At 48.5% G+C, this 19,851-nt stretch overlaps 1 protein-coding gene across 1 annotated transcript in view; it reads left to right on the top strand.

Annotated features, from left to right (window-relative positions):
* The window catches only part of MYO16 (myosin XVI), a 389,767-nt gene that overhangs the window by 175,649 nt on the left and 194,267 nt on the right, over positions 1-19,851 (top strand). The window contains exons 16-19 of the mRNA XM_040267295.1: positions 13,982-14,093; positions 16,735-16,852; positions 17,621-17,692; positions 18,858-18,999. Coding sequence (XP_040123229.1) covers positions 13,982-14,093; positions 16,735-16,852; positions 17,621-17,692; positions 18,858-18,999 — 444 coding nt within the window. The remainder of the gene's footprint in view (positions 1-13,981; positions 14,094-16,734; positions 16,853-17,620; positions 17,693-18,857; positions 19,000-19,851) is intronic.

Consider the following 19,851-nt stretch of genomic DNA (forward strand, 5'->3'; position numbering starts at 1 on the left):
AGCAATCCTGGAAGCAAGTTTACTACATAAAGACTGTCAGAAAACAGCATGACACTCTTCCTTGAAAAAGGCACCATTTGATATAGGTGTTGCTGGGGAGCACTGCCTCACATGCCATCTTCCAGTCTTGGGTCGTACAAGGTTGATGAGCCAGGCCCTGAGAATAGTTTCTGCCCACGGGGAGTTCGGGCCATCCTCCGCCACCGCCTTTTTGAGCTCTTTTAAATCATTGCCCCCCCCCCCAGGGGTACCAGGCTGCCGGCCTATTCCCCCCCGGGTTAACATTTAGGCTTGAGTCAGCCGGTAAAGGGCAGCGAGGATCCCCAAGGGTCCTCAGGATAGGTTCTCCCTTTTCCAAGGTGACCTCATTGTCTCTCCCACCCAAGGTGCTCCTGAAACTTCCTCAAATGGGGGAGGCAGGGAGGGGCACAGATCTCTACCCGGGCTCCCGGTCTCGAGGCATCAGAGGGGTCTCTATTCTCTTCCACCCCTTTATCATCCCCGAAAGGCTCCCATGGCCAGTACACTATTCACTCTAGAGTCTTTATTCCCTACAGCCTCTTTTGCTAGATTTTGGTCCGACATGACTCGTTCCTCGTCTAACTTTTCCCATTGTTTTTCTGATTTTGAATTGGGGATACCTGTATCAGTGACATGCTCCTCGCTCCGTGAAAAGCAAAGCTTGAGGGCCGAAATGGTCAGACAGAACCCTAAAGGGGGCTCCTCACCATATTGAACCTCTCGCTGCCTAGCAAGGGTTTGTACTTGATCCCAAGTGTCCCAAGAGAACAGATTGGCCGAAGCAACCCAGGGGGCCAACCATACAATGGCCCCCCAGACCTTAATGGCCTGAGCGTCAGAAATCTCAAGTCCCCTGCTTATGAGCATATATCTCAGTGCCTTTAGCGCAGGCTCATCAGACTTCCCAATGTTATTTCCCATACCACCGAGAGAGAATAGAAAGAAAACTCACTGAGGACAACCACCAGAAATCCTACCGGGAGTGGTGGCAGCCAGAAAGTTGGGCTGATGGTATGCTTTTGGAACTGTTTATGTGCCTGCATCGTTGCACGGAAGTTTTCTTGCTGGGGGCGGGAACCCTAGAGGTTTCTAGCCCGTCCCGTGACCCCCTTATCCTGTCACAGGAGTCTTCAAGTGGCAGGCGCCCTAATGGCCTTTAAGTGCCTGACCCGTGCCCACAGGGAAGATTCTAGGCCACGTCCTCAGTTAAGAATGATTAAAGGGGAGTTTCACCCGGGCGGGCTCTAGTTACTGAGGCTCACCTGTTGCAGGGCCTTCAAAGTCCGCCAGAGAGTGGCCCTGGACTTATCAATTGCCTCCACAACCGTTCGCCTGTTCACTGAAACTCATGAAAAAGAAATTAAGGACAGATCAGAAAAGAAAAGAAAGAAAATAAGTCAGGAGAGTTTTTTGCCACTTCCCTCAAAATGGAGGGGGGCCCACCTTGACGTCCAGCTTACCTTGGGCGATACTCCTCTGAAGGGGAGCTCCGCCCTGCGACCAGCTTAGGGTCCCTCGTCGCTCCTTCTTTCAGAGCCGCACAGTGTCACCACCTCCGTCCGTCCGCTTTGCGCCCCACGTTGGGCGCCAGTTTCTGCGGGGGAGGGGGGGTGCGGTCCGCAAAAAGAGAGAGGCAGTGGAACTTCCCTCAGCAAAGCTGACGGGTCCCGAGGAGAGGTGGCGCTGCTGTCCGCCAACCCACTCCTCGGCGAGCCAGAGACATTCAGACGCAACAGGGGTTCTGTCTGAGCAGTTCCGTTTTATTGCCACAAGCTCTTGGCTTATATAGACAAGCAGGGGGGTTTTGCGAGGGACTTTCCATAGTTGCACCAATCATGTTAAAGGTCAAATCATCATGTGCCATAGTTGCACCAATCACGTTAAAGGTCAAATCGCCACGTGCCTTCATTATAACAGGAGTCTATGGTGATCACGCACTGTCCACGTGCACGGAAATCAAGAGAGCCAATCAAAAACTTTAACAGACCACGCCCCTATCTCTTCCGCCAGGCGCCATTTTAGTTAGCCACCGAAAAACTAACCCATTTTTTTAAGGTTTCCCATTTAGGGCCCCACATTACGGACGTAGCATATTTTGACCTTACTCATTTTAACTTCTTTACAAAAATCCCAGCTTGCTGAAAAGGAGAGCCTGGTGTTTCTTATTCACATGACAGAAACCTTCTAGCTTCGATGCTGTTCTGACGCCGGGGCAGTGAGCTTCTGCCCACGGGATGTCTTTCTGCCTGCTCTGGACGTGCACTGCTTTCCAGAAAGGGTGCTATTTGTCTACTTACGTTATCCAGAAAGGCCAGCAAACTCATGAAGTGAACTCTTCTTCTGTTTAGAAATGTTCTGTTTTCTCCCTCTCCCCTCCCATCCGTTTCCTCATACCTCCCTTCTGCTCTTCCTTAAAGAAGTTAAAGCAGGTGCATCACCTCTGATCATGTACGTGCATCTTTCTTACCCTAAGCTCCTTTTCACTAGAACATTACCCGAAGAAACTCTTCACTGTAGTTCTGATGAAAGAAGGATTGAGTTTGATGGCATCTATTTCTCTCTTTCTTTTGCCAAAACCTCTAATCAAACAAAAAAGTGGAGTTTCTGTTCACTGCTTCTGTATCAACCAGTTACCTATGGCCTCTCACAGGTGTGTTGGAAACCTACCAGGTATAAACAGAGCCAAGCAGGTGTATCTGAAAAGCCAGAGACACATTGGAAATGTTCAGGTGTGTGTGGAAACAGTCTCACAGTCAGCACTGATTGAGACTTTAGAAGAGTCTAAATCAGGAACATGGGTGTCATGATCTCTATCCAAAAAGAGTCAAATTGATGACCTATAAGTTGTAGATGTTAAATGAAAACTGTGTACTATTTAAGTGTGTTAATGTGTGAATAAGGAAAGTGGGGAAGAATAAATTTCTGTATGTGTATTATATGTGTGTGATAGACATGCATATACGTGTGTGTATACATACATATACATATATACACACATATATGTATATTTGTTGTTTTGTCACTAAGTTGTGTCTGACTCTTTTGCAACCCCATGGACTTTAGCCTGCCAGGCTCCTTTGTCCATGGGATTCCCCAGGCAGAAATACTAGAATAGGTTGCCATTTCCTTCTCCAGAGGATCTTCCCAACCTAGGAATCAAACCCGCGTCTCCTGCATTGGCAATGGATTCTTTATTGCTGAGCCCAGGGAAGCTCATACAGGATTGATTTCACACAGATTTGGAGGCTGAGAAGTCCCCCACACTGCTGAGAGTGAGCTAAAGCCCCAGAAGAGGCAGTGGCTTGAGCTCCAGTGCAAAAGCACTCAGGCTCAAGACCCATGAAAAGCTGATGTTTCAGATCTGGTCTAGAAAGAGGAGAGGATAGTGTCCTGGTTGAAGACAGTGAGGCGAGGAGACCCCTCTCCCCTTTGGAAGGCTCAGCCTTTTTGTTCAATGAATCTTCCCGGGCACCTGGGTGCAGCTGGAAGAGAATCTGGGTGTCTGCTCCCGAGCTCAGATGGTCAATGTCACGGTGCCTGGCGGCCAGCTCCAGTAGGGGCCCCAGGAACAGGACAGAGTGAGAGGCTGGCGGGAAGAGCGGTGCTGTGGGGAGGCTGGGAAGTAGGCACAAGGCTTTGTTACTAGGGGAAAGTTTGAGCTGAGCAGAGCGTTGACATGATGCCAGTAGGACTTGGGAAGGTTGATCTGATGGGGGACTCGCCTGTACACCCAGGCTCTTCAGTCCAGAGGGGCGGCTCCTTGACATGCTCCCCCTGGTGGGATTCAAAGACTCGCTTTTTGTGGTCCCTTTGCTGACAAAGGTCCTTATAGTCAAAGCTATGGTTTTTACATGGAGAAGACACTGGCAGCCCACTCCAGTGCTCTGGCCTGGAGAATCCCAGGGACGTCGGAGCCTGGTGGGCTGCCGTCTATGGGGTCGCACAGAGTCGGACACGACTGAAGTGACTTAGCAGCAGCAGCAGCAGCAGCATGGTTTTACAGTGGTCATGTATGGATCTGAGAGTTGGACCATAAGGAAGGCTGAATGCCAAAGAATTGATGCTTTAGAATTGTGGTGTTGGAGAAGACTCTTCCCGTGGACAGCAAGGAGATCCAACCAGTCCATCCTAAAGGAGATCAGTCCTGAATATTCATTGGCAGGACTGGTGCTGAAGCTGAGGCTCCAATACTCTGGCCACCTAATGCGAAGAACTGACTGGAGAAGACCCTGATGCTGGGAAAGATTGAAGGCGGGAGGAGAAGGGGACGACAGAGGATGAGATGGTTGGATGGCATCACCAACTTGATGGACATGAGTTTGAGCAAAGTCTGGGAGATGGTGAAGGACAGGGAAGCCTGGCGAGCTGCAGTCTGTGGGATCGCAAAGAGCTGGACACAACTGAGTGAGTGAACCACAGCAGCCAGCAGCGTCGCGCTGTCACCCGGGTCACCTTGCACAAACACCCGTGTAAGTCCATGGCGGGTCCCAGAACTGGAAGCTCTGCATAAGCAGTAACCGTCCCTACATGGTCACGAGCGGGAGAGTTACCTTCTGGCACACGTACAGCTGACCGGCGTTTCCATGCAGGTGTCAACCTCAGTCAGGATTTCAAACCCCGGGATAGGTCTGAGTTATCCTTCGTCACAGTGTTGTGGGTATGACCCTACACAAAGCTTTTTGGTGAGATTTCCTGAGGAAGACTTCTGCCCCTGCTCAGCCTGAAGCGAGCCAGATGAATACAGACGTACCTGCTGCCGCTCCCCACGGGCAGAACCTGAGCTGGTCTGCTGTGACCTGGACCTGGGGGAGGTATGGAAGCCCCCTACTCCACCCAGCAGACGCAGCCCCCCCGGGCCTTGGCGAGTTAAACAGGTTCATAAAGGCCAGACCCTGACACCAGCTCTGAGCGAAAACTTCCCTTTCTTCCCATTTCAGAGTCATCCCTGTAATCACTGCTGGTCCTCGGTGTCTCTGCGAGGAGGAAAGGACGCCCCTTCCGCTGGCAGGAAGGAGTCCCCTCCAGACACAGGGCTGGGGACAGAGTGCAGCCTGAGGTTCGACCCCCAGATCCGTGTCCTGGACCCTTTGTGCTGGAGGCAGCTGCTCCGTTCTTGAGCCTCCACCTCCGTGTTCAAGAACTAAACGACTTTATCAGACACACCAACCGCCCCCCAACCCCCGCCGTTGGAAAGATGGTGAGAGTTTAGAGTTTGTCCCACCAGATGTTTTGCAGAAATATTCTGACTGATGAGAAAAATATGGACAAACTATTCTGGGAATGTCACAAGACCCGAAGTCATTCTGAATGCGTAATTTATTAAACGGATTCTGTTCTTCTCCTAGGACCACGGGCAGAGTTTCCTCTTTCCAAACAAAACAGTTTGTGGCTAATATATTAACATTTTCATTGGGGGAGATTTACGGATCTGAACCTGTGGTTAATAAAAAAAAAAAATCTTATTCATATTCCATGGAGGGGGGATTTAAAATTGGTTAATACTTTCCAGATAGTTTTAAAACAGTCAAGAAAAGAATTTCCTTTGAGGAGCGGGGTGGGGTTGGTTGAGCAGGAAGGAACGCGCGGCCGTCTTCCTCCATCAGCTGGTAAACAGGGCTGTCTTTGTTGATGCCGACTGTCTGGTTTGGGCCTTATCTGGTTTCTGCTTACATATTAAACTTCCCCAAGTAGAAGGCAGCTTTGCCCATGGTCAGAAGACATTGTTCTTCTGTTGTTTATGCGGCAGATCAAACACCAGCAAAAAATCGCGACTGTGGTCTGTGAGCCCAGACCTGGCGAAGGAGCAGGCACGTGGTCTGAAGGAGGGACCCCCGTTACAGTGTTTCCACTAGAGGCGTGTGTGCTGGGCACTCCTGCAGGCACAGAGGAGCCGTCACGTGTGTGCAGGACCAGGAGCTCTGATGAGCACGGCCAGGGTGGCTGTTTCTGTTTGTTCTTATGTTTTTAAATCAAATCAGTTAATTTTTGAGATGTAATTGACATACAGCATTGTGTGGTGTGCTTGGGTCTCCCTGGTGGCTCAGGCAGTGAAGAATCTGCCTGAAGGGTAGGAGACCCGGGTCCTATCCCTCAGTCAGGAAAGTCCCCTGGAGAAGGAAGTGGCAGTCCACTCCAGTATTCTTGCCGGGAGAATCCCATGGACAGAGGAGCCTGGCGGGCTGCAGTCCACGGGGCTGCAAAGAGCCAGGCATGACTGAGAGACTAACGCCACTGTGTAGCCTGACGCTGGACAGTGTGTTGGTTTGATACATTTATACATTGAAATTTGATGTGGCTGTAGTGCTAGCTGACACCTCCGTCACCTCCCATAACCATCATTTCTTCTTTTGTGGGGATAACTATTAAGGTTTAGGGTCTTAGAACTCTGATGCGTATGGTGCGCCTTGGCGGACTGATGAACAGTGCCGCACATCACATCTGCAGGACTCGTTCACCCACCAGCTGCAAGTTTACAGTGCGCTGTGTCAGGCTGGGCTCTGAGAAAGGAGGAGCAGGTGCCCCTGGGGGTACCATGCCCTTGAAGTTCTGCTTCTTCTGCAAAAGGTCATTGTTTGATACTCGGATCAAATCACTGCCACCTTGAATTCCGTCCCCCTTGTCTCAGCAGTGCCATACACTGGGGAATTAGTGATTTGAATTTGCCCCTCTACCCATACGAAATGTATTCCAGAATCTGTGTTCCTTTATGGCAAAGCATAAGTTATCAATACACACACATACACACCCTTCACTCACACACTCACAGGCATTTATGCACCACAGACACCAATAAGATTTTTGACCTGCCTTAGAAGACGCGTTCCTGGAATACTGTTTGTTGTCACGACAGTCAACAGATCAGAACGAGGGAACAGATGATTAGAAATAACACAAGTCAACATTTCTTGTTACTGGCTTATCTCAAATTTAGCTTGTAATGAAAACCTTCAAGAAAAGGTTTTTAAAGCCGAGTGGAATTTTGTACCTTCCAGTTGTAACACCTGTTCACCTGATTTGCTATTATTTTTAATGTGATTGAAAACAAAGTCATTTGTTTCTTTGGTACAGATGTACTTTTCTCATCCTGGTCTTTAAAAATAAGATTTATAAACTTAGTTGTTCAGAATAAATCACCATCATGTTTTATGTAAAAAAGCAACAACGGGGAGGGGAGATACCCAAGGAACCTACCCCAAGCAAACAAAGCTCTTTTCTGGAACTGATAAATGAGTTCATCCAGTCACAGGCGTGTGACTGAAATAGGCATTGCTATATTCCATTAGCGTCCAGGCAGCTAAAGCTCACTAGAACCAAATTCCCCAGTGACTTCCAGGGATCGGCTTTTGAAGACTGAATGAGCTACAGGGCTGCAGAGTGTGTCATCAGCTCACAGAGTCTTCTGATTGGCTGGCGGTGAAGCAAGCCGGAGCCAGCGTCATCAACCTTCTGGTTCCTACCCGTCTGGGGTCTATATATAGAATAGAATATAGTTGTTGAGGGCAGAATATAGTTTACTTCTCCCAACTGGTGGAGGTTTCAGTATCTGCAAAACAGCTCAAGGACATGGCTAAAGAATAGTGTCTATAGCTCTTGCGGAGGAACTAAAGGTCCTTGACTTTGTTTAATCATTAATCATTGTTTAATGATTATTGTGTTCAGTTGCCAAGTTGTGTCCAACTCTTGTCAACCCCATGGACTGCAGCATGCCAGACTTCCTTGTCCTTCACTATCTGCTGGAGTAGCTCAAACTCATGTCCGGTCAGTCAGTGATGCCATCCAGCCAACTCATCCCCTGTTACCCCTTTCTCCTCCTGCCCTCAATCTTTCCCAGCATCCGGGTCTTTTCCAATGAGTCCACTCTTCACATCAGGTGACCAAAATACTGGAGCTTCAACTCTAGCATCAGTCATCCCAATAATTATTCAGGGTTGATTTCCTTTAAGATTGCCTGGTTCGATCTTTGCTGTCCAAGGGCCTCTCAAGAGTCTTCTCCAGCACCACAGTTCGAAGGCATCAGTGGTTAGGCACTCTTTGCATAACGATCAAGCTATTATAATTTTGTCTTACTTGACTGTTTTCCTCTGTTCCTGCATTTTCTCATTACTCTGATTAAGTTTATTCTTTGGAATTTGGGGAAGACCTAGGGAGCTAAACTTGCCCGCAAACAAGAGGCAGGTGGAGCTTCAGGGGTGTCTGTCCCTGGAAGGTCCCGTGGGGTCCTGCTCAGCTACTCCATTTTGCGCCTGTGATACACGTATAGGGTTGACAGAATCGAACAATCATAGACTATCCTATGGAATCTTAAAGCCTCATGAGAATTTGCTTTCTGTTGAAAACCCATCCATGTATAATAGTAATTCCACGTCTCGTTTTCCTTCCCCCACGTTTCTAAGCCACATTGTAACTTGAGGAAGATGCCTTGTGGTGCTGCTCAGCCTCCCCTCTCCCCCCAGCCCCTCCCAGGAGAGCTGAGAGACACAGAGGGGTCGGCACAGAGGGTGCTGTCCGGTGGCCAGGTGCTGGCTTGGACATCATAAACACGCTTCAGTTCCCTCGTATCACAAATGGGCACAGCGATAGCTCTGCCTTTCAGGATCAATCTGAAGACGAATGGAAGTGCTTCCGGAACCTCCAGTGAAGTGTCTGACACGTGTTTTCAGTTCTCACCGCCTTTCCTTTTGAGTCCAATTAATCAAACAGTATCAACCCACCTATTGTTAACACGGTCCAGCCTCCACGCTACCGTCTTCTGCTCTGTGGGGAACAACGCCTGGAGCGTCCCTGATCTGTCGACCTGAAAATGAGACAGCAGCGGTCCCTGGTTCCACAAACGACACGTCGCTGATGTTTCTGGCTCTGACCACACGTCTCCGTGTTGCCAAGTGTTACTGTCCCGAGTTCTGTACGAGCTAGGAGGAGATGGTAAAAGCAGGCTCTTTGAACTGTCAGAACATGGTTTTCAAGACATAAAAGATGCCATGAGAGACCCTGAAGGTTGATACTCCAAGATCTGAAAACTGGGAATTGTGTGTCAACTGAAACCGATGCACAGGGTGAGCTGAGTTATTTGGCGCAAGATGGGGACTGCCGCGGGGGAGAGAGCAGCACAGCTCGCTCTGAGAGGCTGCTCCCGAGAGGCCCTGGGGAAGGCCCATATGTGCGACTTTGGTGCAGGGGGAGCATGATGCAACCAAGCGCCTACTGTGCAGAAGCTTTTCTGCTAGTCACGAGGAGCTGATGTCACCACAGAGGGATTCAGTGCGCTTCAACATCTGAGGAGACAGACGCGGGGATTGGGACCGCAAAATCAGTTCCCGAAAACATCTACCCATCTGAAGACGTCTTCCACCAGTTTCCCTGGAGCACAGAGTGCCTCCCTCTCCACCCTGAATTCCCCACGGGGGCGTCGAAGGTCAGCAGCTGAGCAGTACAGGGTCCGATCTCCGCAGAGGCAGATGGCAAATGCCCTCGTGGTTGTTGCTGTCCAGTTGCTGACAAAGGCTCTTGGCACGTGCCAGCCTGTAGGTGACATGTGGAACCGTCAATGAATAGGTGACAGAGTCTGAAGTTACCAGATGAAACACTTGCACAGATTCGTCCAGGTGGGTCTCAACCACGGTGTTGAGATTGGGGGAAAAGCATCAACAGAGCGTGGCTCGTCTACCGGGACATCAGCCAACCGTGGGCCACAGTCATTCTTACCTCTTTTCAAGTGTTAAAACCACATGAAACACACATGTGATTGTTAATCTTCAAGTGATTCACACTGGGGGAAAAATGATCAGGAAGTGAAAATTATGATCTCTTTATCTGTTTAGTACTTTTATCTATTGGCAAACAGACAAGTATATTTTACAGTTTAAAATATTCTACATGGCTAATAGCATGGGTTGTAATTTCTCAAGATGTTCCTTATTTCGTTTGACTTAGTTATATATCTTATTAAAGAGCTTCATTAATAACCAAGCACACTGAGAAAGCTCTCCACATATGCAAGATACATTTTTTTTTCCAGGAAATACTCCTATTCTATGTGTACATTGCAATCTGAGTTTAGAAAGCATATCACACATAGTGTCTTATTTAATTAACATAAAGTCATGAAGGAAAAATGAATTTTTCGAATTTCTCATTTAACCTACTTTTATTCCATTTTATAGATAGTAAAAGTTTAAAATGTCATCGGAAAGGGTCAGATAGAGCTCTGCTGTGTTCTTGGTTGCAGTGTTTTACCAGGCGTATTTTTCTAGGATTTTTCTGTCCTGTCTGACGTTGTTGTTCACTTACTCAGTCATGCCGACTCTTTTGCGACCCCCATGGACTGCAGCACGCCAGGCTTCCCTGTCCATCAGCATCTCCTGGAGCTTGTGCAGTTTCATTATTAAATGATTTCAAAGGGAAAAAATTACTTTTAATGTCTAAAATGTAGACTTTTAATTTTTATATTTTCCTGATACGAACCTTCCCATTTTAAGATAGAGTTTGGCTGTTAAGTAAAGATCTGTATTTCTAGTGAAATCAACCTTGGCCTTACTGAAAAGTAGAAGGATTGTAAAGTTTGCATAGAAGACATTGAGATCTAATTTTTTGTTTTTGTTTTTGTTTTTGCATCATCCTCATACCAACAAGTTTTCTGATTAAAGAGGAAAACGCCAACAGTCCTCAAGCATCATTCCTGCCATCAGTCAGCTGCCCTGGAAAACCCCCAGTTTTGATCTGGTTTCTCAGGGGCCATAACAGGCTGAATAGCCCCATCTAAATTACCCAGATTAACGCCAATGGTTCCTTCTGCCCAGAGTTTAACTGCTTCATGGAGTAGGTCAGAGCTGCTGTAAATTCCCACCATAAAGACATACCAAGTGGGAGATGCTGAGGTTTAAAGAAATATTTGAATTCTCCATAGGTGGAGTTTATTAACTGATTAACTTGCAAGAATGTGGAAAGGAACCCTGGTGTTTTGCACAGTTGACTTTGCAATGTTAATGAGAACTAACTGTTCTTTACAAGATGTCAAGTAACCACTCTGAATGGAATTCTATCCTGTGTTACAAGCAAAAAAGAAAAGATGACACCAGCAAAGATGGATGGAAAACTTCGGCAAGAACAGGGAGAGTTAAGACTGGTTACAGCTTCTTACCATTAAGACCTTTTAGTCACTAGAATCTTGTGAATTTTAGGCCAGACGGCTCCGACCATCCTAACTCAACCCCTTGCTAACATGGTTGCCCGTGACCTTTTCCTTTTGGTCCAAGGCCCCAACCCCCAGCTCGCCTATCCTCGGAGAAAGAGAGAGCCCCGCTGAAGCTGGCCAGCAGCTCCCCGGGGTCCTCGGCTGCTTCTCTAAACCTACCGTGTCTCTGTACTTGGCTCCGTGCGTGCTGAGTCACTTCAGTCGTGTCTGACTCTATGTGGCCCTAAGAACTGTAGCCCGTCAGGCTCCTCTGTCCGTGGGTTTCCCAGGCAAGAACTGGGCTGCCGTTGCCTCCTCAGGGGACCTTCCTGACCCAGGGGTCGAGCCCGCCTCCCCTGTGTGTCCTGCGTTGGCGGGTGGACTCTTTACCACCAGCGCCACCTGGGAAACTCTGCTTGACCACAGTGTCCCTCGTCCATGGCCAGTGGCTTAGACTCTCAGTCCAGGCCTCAAGGCCACTTTCCCTCATCCTCTAACCCTCAACTATGTTCCGTCCTAGAGAGACTTAGGCTGTGAGCAGGGGTCCCTCGACTCCCTGAGATGTCCGGTGACCGGGCGGCATTCATCGCCCGACCCAAATGTGGGAAGGCAGCGTCCTTCCACTGGGCCGAGGGGTTCCGAGTCCAGACCCTCTCCTTCCTCTTCCTTCTCCCTGTCTTTTCATTTCCTCCGGTCTTAATGTGCTTATACCTCACCGTAGAAGCCTCCTGAGGTCTCCCCACTCCCCACCCCATCCAGTGGGCTGTTTCACTTTGACCCTCCATCCCAGCCAAGGTCAAGGGCAAAGAAGGCCTTTCAGACCCCTCGTCCACACCGACAGAGTCTGCAGCTGCCTGCCATCACCCCTGCTCCTTGCCCCTACAGTCTCTTCTCCATCAACTCTGTCTTCATCCATAAAATGTGGGCATCTTCTTTCCAGGGCGCTCATCCACTCCCGTGATTTTAGTCGTCTTCGCGTTGATGACTTCCAGGGCTTATTTTCTGGACTTTTCTGAATTTCAGATCCTTATAGCCGATTATTTCTTGGAACACCACATGAACTTCTAGCAAGTAGTTCAAAGTGAATAAACACAGCTATGATAAACTCTGTCTTTCTCCCTCAAGAACGCACTCCTTCTCTTGAGAAGCCCCCTTGATTGAATGAGGCCTGCTACACCCTGCTTCCCCAGATGGAAACTTACAAAGCGTCATTGACGCCTCTCCCTCTACCCACCACGGACCCTGTGAACAGCCAGCCCTCCCCTTGCCCACCTGCCTCTCCATCTCCTTTGCTTCTCTTCACTGTTGGTCTCTCCCTAGACCTGCCAGCTCATTTCTTTGCCTCATCTCTTCCCAGGCCTTCCTCATAGCTCAGTCAGTAAAGAATCTGCCTGCAATGCAGGAGATCCAGGTTGAGACAATCCCCTGGAGAAGGGAATGGCACCCCACTCCAGTATCCTTGCCTGGAGAATCCCATGGACAGAGGAGCCTGGCGGGCTAGAGTCCATGGGGTCGCAAAGAGTCACACATGACTGAGGGACTGAACTACTACAACTGCTAACGGCTAGTTCCAGGCCACCTCACTGGGCTGCAGGGACATCCCTCCTGAACCACCAATCTTTCTTTGCTTCAAGACCCTGGGGACAGCCATCACTTCCGCGCCATCATGGAAACTCTTCTGCAGGAAACACAGGGCTCTGGCTCCTTGTCTGGCCTCATCACCCTCCGCCCCTCTCGCCAGAGGCTCCCATTGTGTGGATTTGCACAAGTTCCCGACATACACACACCACACATAATCCTGCCTGTGTGCCTTTGCACCTAGTACCAGTTATTCTGAGGATCACCTTGGATCTCGGATTTGCCTGGGCGATCCTTACTCAAATATCAGCTCTTGAAACCGAAGCCTTGTCCTGGCCCACAGCCTTTCCCCCTGGTTCCCTTTCTGCACTCCCACAAACAGGCCAAGGCCTTCTCTGTTATTCTGCTTCCATGCTGCATCACAGCCGTGCTTTTTCTCTTGTCTCTGCCTGTGGACACACTGTGTCTGTTCTTGAGCCTCCAGGGATAAGCTCTTTATGTCCTGAAGTGTTAGTATTGTGTATTTGGTAGGCGATTCCTTTGTGCTTAGGGCTACCCAGGTGGCTCAGACGGTGAAGAGTCTGCCTGCAATGTGGGAGGACTGGGTTCGATCCCTGGGTCAGGAAGATCCCCTGGAGAAGGAAATGGCAACCCACTCCAGTATTCTTGCCTGGAGAGTCCCATGGACAGAGGAGCCTGGTGGGCTACAGTCCATGGGGTCGCAGAGTCAGACACGACTGAGCAACTAACACTGTCAACTTCTTTTGTCCTTTTTTGTGCTTTTTGAACGAAAGGAATAAATCCATGCATTAATCATCCACCTCGTAGTTAAAAGATATTGACGAGAAGAAATCATAGATTGCTCTCAATTTAAAATCTTGACTACAAATACGAATTACAAAACATGTGGTAGAATCTGCTAGATTTCTATATGAAATACACAAAGTATTCATGACCTTCTCTGAGGAGGGGAGCCACTCAAGTGAGAACCAAGGAAAACAGTGTAAATACGTTCTGGTACAACAAGAACCTTCCTTTCTTCCTTCCGGAAACAGCATGTGCTCTTACGGACCAAAGCCGCATAAATAACACAGGGACACGGTGTCCAGGTGATGTCCATTATTCTGGAGACCAGACAGGGCTGAAGTGACTTCACCGCTGGGGTTTGTTGACGAGCCAAGCCATAAAACTGTGTGGTTTTCCTCCTCACAGGTATTTGCACCAGACCCTTAGAGAAGATATATCAACAGCAGAGCATTCCCTGAACAGGGAGAAATTTGCTGTTTTGAAACAAGCTCTGAATGTAATTGGCTTCAGTAACTTGGTGAGTCATGCGGTTAAATATTCCACTGAGGAAATCAACCCTCTGCTAGTTTGTAAAAGTTATTCATTCAAAAACATTCCTCTGCTTCGTGGAGCTTGCATGCTAGTGGGAGAGAGATGTGAACAAACATTATGCCCAGGGCCACAGGGTACCGTGAAGATGGGCTGCCGTCTTCAAGAAGGCGGTTGAGACCTTTTCCCACAGGGAGCAAAACAGATAAGAACTTCGCACTGGCTGAGTCGAGAAAAATGGCAGACGGAAGAAGCTGTCTGCTGCCAAGCACCACTTGGGAGAGTAATCTAATCACTCGATTAAACTATCTTCTTGAACGCTATGCTTTTTTTTTTTTTAATTCTTAAAGAATTATCAATTACCTCCAAAGGTGAAACATACTATTTAAAGTGCCTAAGCCCTCTGCTACGCAATGGAAATTTCCGTGATCCCAGGAATGTTCCAGGTTTCACCTACAGTATGGCAGTCACTGGCCACTTGGGGTTGCCGGGCGCGGTAGAGGAGGCTGATGTAGACTGAAGATGTGGATTTTTAACTTTTCTTAAACTTTAAAAAAAAATTCTGATCAATTTAACCTGACATTGTCTTGCGTAGTTACTGTTCACTGAATTGAATAACACAGGCCTAGAGAACAAGAGATGCGAAGTGTGCTCAGCCATTTCAGTCGAGTTCAACTCTGTGGACCCCATGGACTGTAGTCCCCCAGGCTCCCCTGTCTATGGGATTCTCCAGGCAAGAATCCTGGAGTGGGTGGCCATTTCCTCCTCCAGGGGATCTTCCAGCCCAGAGATCGAACCTGCATCTCCTGCATTGGCAGGCAGATTCTTTACCACTGAGCCACCAAGACCTCGGAAATTCCCACAAATCTCCTTTTCCTACGCATCATCTCTGTGTCCCCGATGTTCAGAATGGGGTCACTTTAAATGACAGCTAGTTCCTCATTAGCAATCAACATAAGATTGCATGGGTAACTGGTATGCCTGTAGGTCATGAGCCAAGATTTAATGACAGATTTAAAAATTTTTTTAACTCGATATGCATCGATCGATTTGGGTCCCTGTCTTTCCCCTTGGTTCATGGGGCAGCAAGGGGTGGAAGTGGTTGCAGGGCGACCGCAAGGGAGGGATGGGAGGCGGGGGCTCCCCCTCAGTGGATAGTTTTGGGCACTTGGCTCCAGTCCAGCCTCACCACATTCAGTGACTGGAATTCCAGGAACATGCAGTCACACGGCACTTTGTTCTTTGTTGCTCTGTCTGTCCATTCCCGGTGTTTCCCTTTCCCTAACTGTTACCACTTGTACTCTTCAGGCTTTGCATTTGCTACTGTTTTCTTTCTTTCTTTCTTTCTTTTTTTTTTTTTTTTGCTGTTGTTACTTCTCTTCCTTTCCTCTATTTGTGTCTGAAAACTCTACTCACTTATAGGAAACTGGGATAGATAGGCGGGTAAGGAATCATTCCACCAAATATCCGCTCCTTGGAAATGGGGCTGTAGAAACCCATGACTGATCCTCAAAGGCAGGGCACACAGACTATGTCTTTCACATAAGGGGCCAAACAGGGCATTTAACAAGCTTTTTGGTTAAAGAAATTCATGCAATTAAACCAAGACCAAAAAGTGATCATCCTGATCCTCAGGTGTGACTGAGATGGTGACAGGCAGGAAAAGACCCAGTTAGACTGGGAGGAAGGTGCTTCTGGGCTGGCAAGACCCTTGAGTCAGAGCTCCTGAGTGTGGTTCCGGGGGACCTGACCGTGAAGGTGGTCCCCCGACCCCAGCCCTCCATCACCAGCAAGACGACTGGGGGCTTGCGCCGCCGCCCCCTGCTCGCAGAGCATCTCGTTAGCATGAGCACACTGTCACTCACCTGAGGGCTGCTTTCACCGTCCTGTCGCCATCACGGCACGGAACTGCAAGCACCTTGGTGATGGAACAAAGTCTTCACGTCTGTGTCCAGGAGTGTGTCTCTTTCGGGGCACTGGGAAATTTAATGAGGAGTTACTGGATTTATTTAAAAACGGGAGAGGGAGCTGTCATACTGGATTTATTTTAAAAACGGGAGAGGGAGATGTCGGGTAGCTTAAGGAGCTTGGAAAATGTTATTCAGACAGGCACAGATCAATAAAATCTGAGGCTTTAATTTGTGATTTGGAGGCTACCAAAAACATGTCTAAGTAACGCTGCAGTCATAGAGGATTATACCTGAAAATAACAGACTATCCTTTTCAGTGCGCTCATTTTAAAGCTGTTAATAATAAAACTACCTTGTCCTGAAAGCTGGAAGTTCAGAATGAAATTCACGGATGGCGCAGGGACCACACTGTGTCCAGTCTATGCCTATAAAGCAAATGAGAATTGTTCTTAGAAAAAACTCTCTCCGGCCAGAGCTTTTCCTGCCCAAATTACCAATTAGGAAACCGGGAATTTATTGGGAATTTTTAAGGTTAACGTTGCTTGCCCTAAATGGGGCGTACCCATTTTCACCATTGATCATTGGTTCCCTTGTGGGACATTCTGAGTAGGAAAAAAATCACAGCCGGGCATCATTTTTTTTAACCTACTTGGAGGTTTTCCTCTGCGTCTTTTCTTCCTAAGCAACACCCTTTATATTCTCTGTTGGTCACCCGAGTAGGAGGTGGAAAACCTATGCGTGATTCTAGCAGCCGCGTTGCACCTCGGGGACGTTGGCTTCACCGCTCTCTCCGAGGCCGACTCCGCGCTGGTATCTGACCTCCAGCTCCTGGAACAAGGTCAGTGGAATTCACGGACCATCGATGCCTTGACGTGCAGTTCTCCAGGCTGACCAGTAGATGGAGACACAGTACAGAATAGTCAGGGGGCTACCCCCACTTTCTGCCAGAGTGGGAATCAGGGAGGGTGGTGGGGAAAACAGAGATCCACTTGCTTCTTTTGTCTTTCTGGTCGTGTGAATTAATAAGATGCACGTTGATGTCCCCACGCTGCCCACCTGAGTAACAGTGTTGTTGCTCTGGCACATAATTGGGCTTATTTATATCGTTCTGAGTATTCTCCACCCCACCCCTCTACCCTGTATATTTGGAGGGCATGTTATTAACTAAACATTTAAACAGAACATAATTGCTTCCCTTTAAAGATCTTGCCAAAAACCTCTCTCCTTTGAAGTGGCCTTGTTAGTCACTCCCAGCTTTTTTTTCAAAACAACCTTAAAACCAGATAATGATGGTTGTGCTGACCACCGTTACCTTCACCCCATACCTAAGTGATTTAGCCAGGAATTGGGGGAAAAAAGCATCCCGGGCCATTAGTAAGGGTGAGGAGGGGAAAAATTCTGCAGCAGCTTAATACCGGAGCCCCAGAACTCTGACGTTTTAATCAAGCTGTTTCTCTAGTTGCATCTGCCCTTTGCAGTGATAGTTCAGTTTCTTTGATACACACATATTCTGATGGGTCTGTACGCACTTCTCAACTATACAATGCCATGTTCTCCCTGTCAACATGTATGTAACTTGATGCTTTCATTACCGCTTTAATTTCAGTGGCTGGAATGCTACAGGTATCTCTGGATGAGCTGGCATCTGCTTTAACCACTGACATCCAGTATTTTAAGGGTAAGTTTTCCTGTACTTTGCCTTCCACCTTTGTGAACATCTCTACGCTTTTGAGAGACCATTCTGATGAGCTGCCTTTTTATAGGTAATGGGTCATTTTAGACATAAAGTCATCAATCCAAGAGGATTCGTTCAGTTAAAACATCGGCTGTGTCTGTGTATGTGGTAGCAGCCTGCCCTCCTCCTTGGCAAGCACGGTTTTCCCTCCACTTCATCAGACAGAACAAGAGCTGCTGCCTACTGGGCACTTGTGAACTGAAGGGAGCTATGGCAGCTGCTATGAGCACTGGATTTTTTAGTTGGCACACATTGCTAAGGCATGGATTTAGCTCTTTCCCTTTTCAGTTCAGTCGCTCAGTCGTGTCCGACTCTGTGACCCCATGGACTGCAGCACACCAGGCCTCCCTGTCCATCACCAACTCCCGGAGCTTGCTCAAACTCATATTCATCCAGTCGGTGATGCCATCCAACCATCCCCTCCTCTTTCCACTTTAGTGAACGAGAAAACTAAGATTCAAAGAGGCTAGACAAACTTGAGCATCAAATCACTAGTAAATGGCATGCTTGGAATTAGACTCTGACGCCATCCAACTCACGGGCTTCCCGAGTAGCTCAGTGGTAAAGACCCTGCCTGCCAATGCGGAAGACACAAGAGATGCAGGTTCGATCCCTGGGTTGGGAAGATCCCCTGGAGAAGGAGATCGCAACTCACTCCAGCATTCCTGCCTGGGAAATCCCGTGGACGGAGGAGCCTGGCGGGCCACGGTCCATGAGGCCGCACGTAGAGTCAGCTGTGACTTGACAAGTGGATACTCACACACGCCATCCGACTCCCAAGAGCGTCTCTGCGGTGTCGGTCTGCACTCAGCATTCAGAGGGGGACTTCCCCAAGCGTCCTTCTCTCGCTCACTGTAGCTCATTGCCTCACCAGCCTGCCTCTGTTGGTTTTGAGGACTCCTCCTCCATTGCTTTTTTTTTTCTTTTTCTCAGAGTCACCGCTGTGTGTTTTGTAATAACTGGCAGGGGTGGCATTTGTCAGTCATAGTATGTTTGTAGCATCTTCTGATGTGTGCAGATGTGAAGGGGTAAACAGCCCAGTTCTGTTGGCTTCTGAACAAGGGACAGCCTCGGACTCACTCACTGTCCCCGCCCCCCGCTCTTCCAGGAGAGGTGATCACGCGGCGGCACACCGTGGCCATGGCTGAGTTTCACCGGGATCTTCTGGCCAAGTCCCTGTACAGTCGTCTGTTCAGCTTTCTGGTGAACGCAGTGAACTGTTGCCTCCGCAGTGACGAGGAGCCCGGCAGGTAGGTGTGATGGACGCCTGCTCACGCATCCTTCCCGCCAGGGCGATTCAACCAGGCGTGCTCTTAAAGATGCTTCCTAGTCCAGAGTCACTAAAACATTTCATTTTAGTGAGGTGATTCTACTTTCAGGATTTCAGAGACTTTTTTTTTTAAGGGATTTGAGCCCCTCCCCCCACACTCACCCACCCCCCTGGGTGAATTAATCAATCATGTCTTGTGCATAGAGACGCAAATGCCTTCTCTCTGGGCTGAAGGCATACGTGGCCTATTGAGCACTCAGAAGGATGAAAAATGTGCACATCTGGGAAGAGGATAGTTCGAGCATATCTGAAGCCCTGCCGTTTTTTGAGACGCCCACCTGTCTCTAGACCCGATTGGATGCTGTGTTTTAGCTCGGTCATCCCTCCTGTTTCCTTCCTTGTTTGGGGGGTTATTTGATGAAGCATCTCTATGGTAACCACGTTGACTCCTGGCCTCAGTCATCTTTAAGCAGTAGCTTTTCAGGGCTGTTTGATCATCTAAAAACGATAGATCCCCTTGGCACCTTGTCAATGGAAGGCTTTGTTAGTATTCTCATCACTAATAATGACCTTGGGCAGGGCAGGCCGCTGGAACCGAAATTGCATCCAGGAGTCTACACGCGTCTGCTGGTCTTTGAATGCCGCGTCCTGAGGGTTTCTTTGTTGTCCACACAGACTTCACCAAACTCCTGAGAGCCGCTCCTTTTAGAGGTCCCTGGAAAACATTAGCACAGCTGGGCATTAACGGGAAAGTTCTTAAACACACGCAGGCATCTCAGAAGATTCCAAGGACAAAGGCATACTAAAGTTTTTACTAAAATATACACATTTT

The sequence above is a fragment of the Oryx dammah genome, unplaced genomic scaffold (assembly GCF_014754425.2).
Source record: "Oryx dammah isolate SB20612 unplaced genomic scaffold, SCBI_Odam_1.1 HiC_scaffold_24, whole genome shotgun sequence".
NCBI lineage: Eukaryota > Metazoa > Chordata > Mammalia > Artiodactyla > Bovidae > Oryx > Oryx dammah.